This window comes from Aplysia californica, unplaced genomic scaffold (genome assembly GCF_000002075.1).
Source record: "Aplysia californica isolate F4 #8 unplaced genomic scaffold, AplCal3.0 scaffold00835, whole genome shotgun sequence".
NCBI classification, from domain to species: Eukaryota; Metazoa; Mollusca; class Gastropoda; order Aplysiida; family Aplysiidae; genus Aplysia; species Aplysia californica.
The window spans coordinates 77,379-80,657 of NW_004798105.1; the positions used below are offsets into that span (position 1 = coordinate 77,379).

The 3,279-nt window shown below is 40.0% G+C and overlaps 1 protein-coding gene across 1 annotated transcript in view; it reads right to left on the reverse strand.

The window, feature by feature from the left end:
• Positions 1 to 3,279, reverse strand: part of LOC101855148 (regulator of G-protein signaling 22) — a gene marked incomplete at its 5' end in the record, with an annotated part of 36,788 nt that overhangs the window by 11,188 nt on the left and 22,321 nt on the right. Inside the window, 2 exon segments of the mRNA XM_005109960.3 lie at positions 403 to 418; positions 2,425 to 2,446. Coding sequence (XP_005110017.3) covers positions 403 to 418; positions 2,425 to 2,446 — 38 coding nt within the window.

The following is a 3,279-nucleotide window of genomic DNA, read 5'->3' on the forward strand; positions in this document are numbered from 1 at the left end:
AGTCCACACGCCCCGCTCTCCCCTTGTGTTTATGCAAGAGGTTTCATGTGCCCCTGGTAGGTATATGTGCATACAATCTGCAGGCCTCTATATTGAGATACGATAAGATACGATGAGATAAGACAAGATAACACAAGATAACACAAGTTAGGATAAGATAAAGAAAGATGATACTTTCTTGTCTCGGTGGGAAATGTTTCTGCTGTAGAGGAAAGGTAAAAAAAACCCCCAGATGTAGGTATACCTAGAATTTAAATCATAGATTCTATATTACTTTCATGAAACATGAGGAGAAACGTGAAGCTGGCAATAAAACACACACACACAAACACACACACACACACACACACACACACATACACACACACACACACATACACACACACGTCTCAGTTTACTCACCGCACAGTCTGGGAGGCTGGAGAAAAAAACAAACCCAACAAAAATATTAGGTTCTGTAGTCACAGGGTCAACAATACAGCATAGGACAGAACGCCAGTCGCAACTGGTCGCTATTAAGGACAAGCGGGCTAACCCAGATTTCGAGGGTTTCCAGAAATCTTGACCTACACCAAAAGTGGGCAAGGCTTTACCTATAGGAGTAGTTTGGTTTCATTGGGGTGTATATGTGTTTGGTTATAGAGAAAACTCTCCTGGTCTTATAAAGAAACTGAACACAGGGGGAAAAACTTCACCTTCGATTTTCTCAAAACAGCATTTTTCGGGATAGCCACCTTGAGCTTAAAAGCAACCAACTGTCCTGACAGCCCCCCTTCGTTGACGAGAACAGTGGTCGTCTCATACAGGTGAGTGTCTTGGACAGTGCCACGAGGACAGTAAAAGAAACGGAAAGTGAAGGTGGGAAGTGGGAAGAGGGAAGTGGGAAGAGGGAAGTGGGAAGTGAGAAGTGGGAAGTGAGAAGTGAGAAGTGAGAAGTGGGAAGTGGGAAGTGGGAAGTGGGAAATGGGAAGTGGGAAGTGGGAAGTGGGAAATGGGAAGTGGGAAGTGAGAAGAGGGAAGTGGGAAGTGGAAAGTGGAAAGTGGAAAGTGGGAAGTGGGAAGTGGGAAGTGGAAAGTGGAAAGTGGGAAGTGGGAAGTGGGAAGTGGGAAGAGGAATGTGGGAAGTGGAAAGAAGGAAGTGGGAAGTGGGAAGTGGAATGTGGGAAGTGGGAAGTGGGAAGTGGAAAGTGGGAAGTGGGAAGTGGGAAGTGGGAAGTGGGAAGTGGGAAGTGGACAGTGGGAAGTGGAAAGTGGGAAGTGGAAAGTGGGAAGTGGGAAGTGGGAAGTGGGAAGTGGGAAGAGGAATGTGGGAAGTGGAAAGAAGGAAGTGGGAAGTGGGAAGTGGGAAGTGGGAAGTGGGAAGTGGGAAGTGGGAAGTGGGAAGAAGGAAGTGGGAAGTGGGAATTGAAAAGTGGGAAGAGGTCTTTTATTTTCCGTAAGAGTTTTACGGCAGTTGCGACACAACAAGGTCATATAAGTGCCGAAGATTAGAGTTGTTAAAAGAGAGTGACAAACACAAAAAAGAAGAAGGGGAGATAAAGACGATAGATGTTTGACAGGAAAGAAGGAGCGAATCACACCAGAGCACCTGCCAGTCTCCCGAGGGAAGAGGTAATTTGTACAGTGAGTGTCTAGGACAGGTGGCCGTTAGAGTAGGTCCGACTGTATATCAGAGTTTTCAAAATATGATTGGTTGATTCAAATTAATTTCAAAAACTTTAAAACATTTCTGAAGAATCTATATTCTTAACGCAAACAAAAACATTTACTTTGAAAAGAAAATCAGTTGCTAAAGTTAGTGGGCAAAATTTATTTAATTTTGCAATAGACATAACTAAGTAATTTTATAAAATCGAATAATAAGAGAAAACATTCGTTAGAATATTACAATAAAACGGTACCATTCTCGGGTAAAAACAGAAAACAACAAACAAAAAAGTGAACAAACCTAGATCTAGATATTTATACATGTAGTAAAGAAATGGGGAAATCCCCAATAATTCCATCTGCCTAACCATAGAGGTGACAACTGTTCACGTAAAAAACCAAAAACCCTTGAACTTTTGAGACATCTCTAGTCTATATATCTAGTCTATATCTCTAGTCTATTGTAATTTAGGGCTTCTCCAATGAGGACTAGTTTTATTGTCAGTCCTTCTCATACCAAGTTCGCTCATGCTCATACTTAATGAGGGGAAGTGACTGTACATATTAAGCAAGGGAAAGTAACCCTACATACTAAACAAGGGGAAGTAACCCTATATACTAAGTGCAAGAGGAAGTAACCATACACACTAAGCAAGGGAAATTGACCCTAAATACTAAAAAAGGGGAAGTAACCTTATATTCTAAACAAGGGGAAGTAGCCCTATATTCTACATAAGGGGAAGTAACCCTACATATTAAACAAGGGCATCAACTTACCATTGTCATCGTAAGAGGTGAGCTGTGGGGAGACAAGAGAGACAAACAGATAGTGAAGTTGTCAAGAAAACACGATAAAAAAATCAAACCAAATAAAGAATAAATAAACCATTCCAACTTTTAACACACACACACACACACACACACACACACACACACACACACACACACACACACACACACACACACACACACACACTACACAGTCTCTCAACCTATCCACCCGTAACATTTTGTTCCAAGGTCAAAGGTCATAATTGAAGCGTGTGTTGTCAACGTTCATAGAACTAGGAGAATACTGACGGAACGACCGAAAGTTGCTTCGTTTGTTTGGTTATTATATAATATGTTTATTGTTCGTTCGTTTGTTTGTTTGTTTGTTTGTTTTTTTCACTTTGCGTATTCTTTTTAATATGGCTTCATTTTTATTCATAGTATTGTTTTCGACCGTTCATATTTTTTCCCTTCGAAGCATTGGTTTTATTTTTCACTTTTAAAAAATGCGCATGCATAAATTAATTCACATGTATTTGTTTCATAAAATTATAGTAATATAATATAATATGACGTTTTATTTACTATTTATTTACTGTTTCTCATTATTTTGTCTTTTGTTTTTGTGTTTGTTGTTGCTGTTGCTGTTGTTATTGTTGTTGTTGTAGTTGTTATTGTTATTGCTGTTGTTGTTGTTGTTGTTGTTTTATTTTTTGAATAATTTTTTTTTTTGCGGGAGAAGTGGTGGTGATGGTGGTTGTGAGATATTTGTAGTTTCCAGCGAGAAAACAAGTCTGAACAGGGGGTTTTGATGGACATGTGTGTGTGTGAGTGTGTGTGTGTGTGTGTGAGTGTATGTGC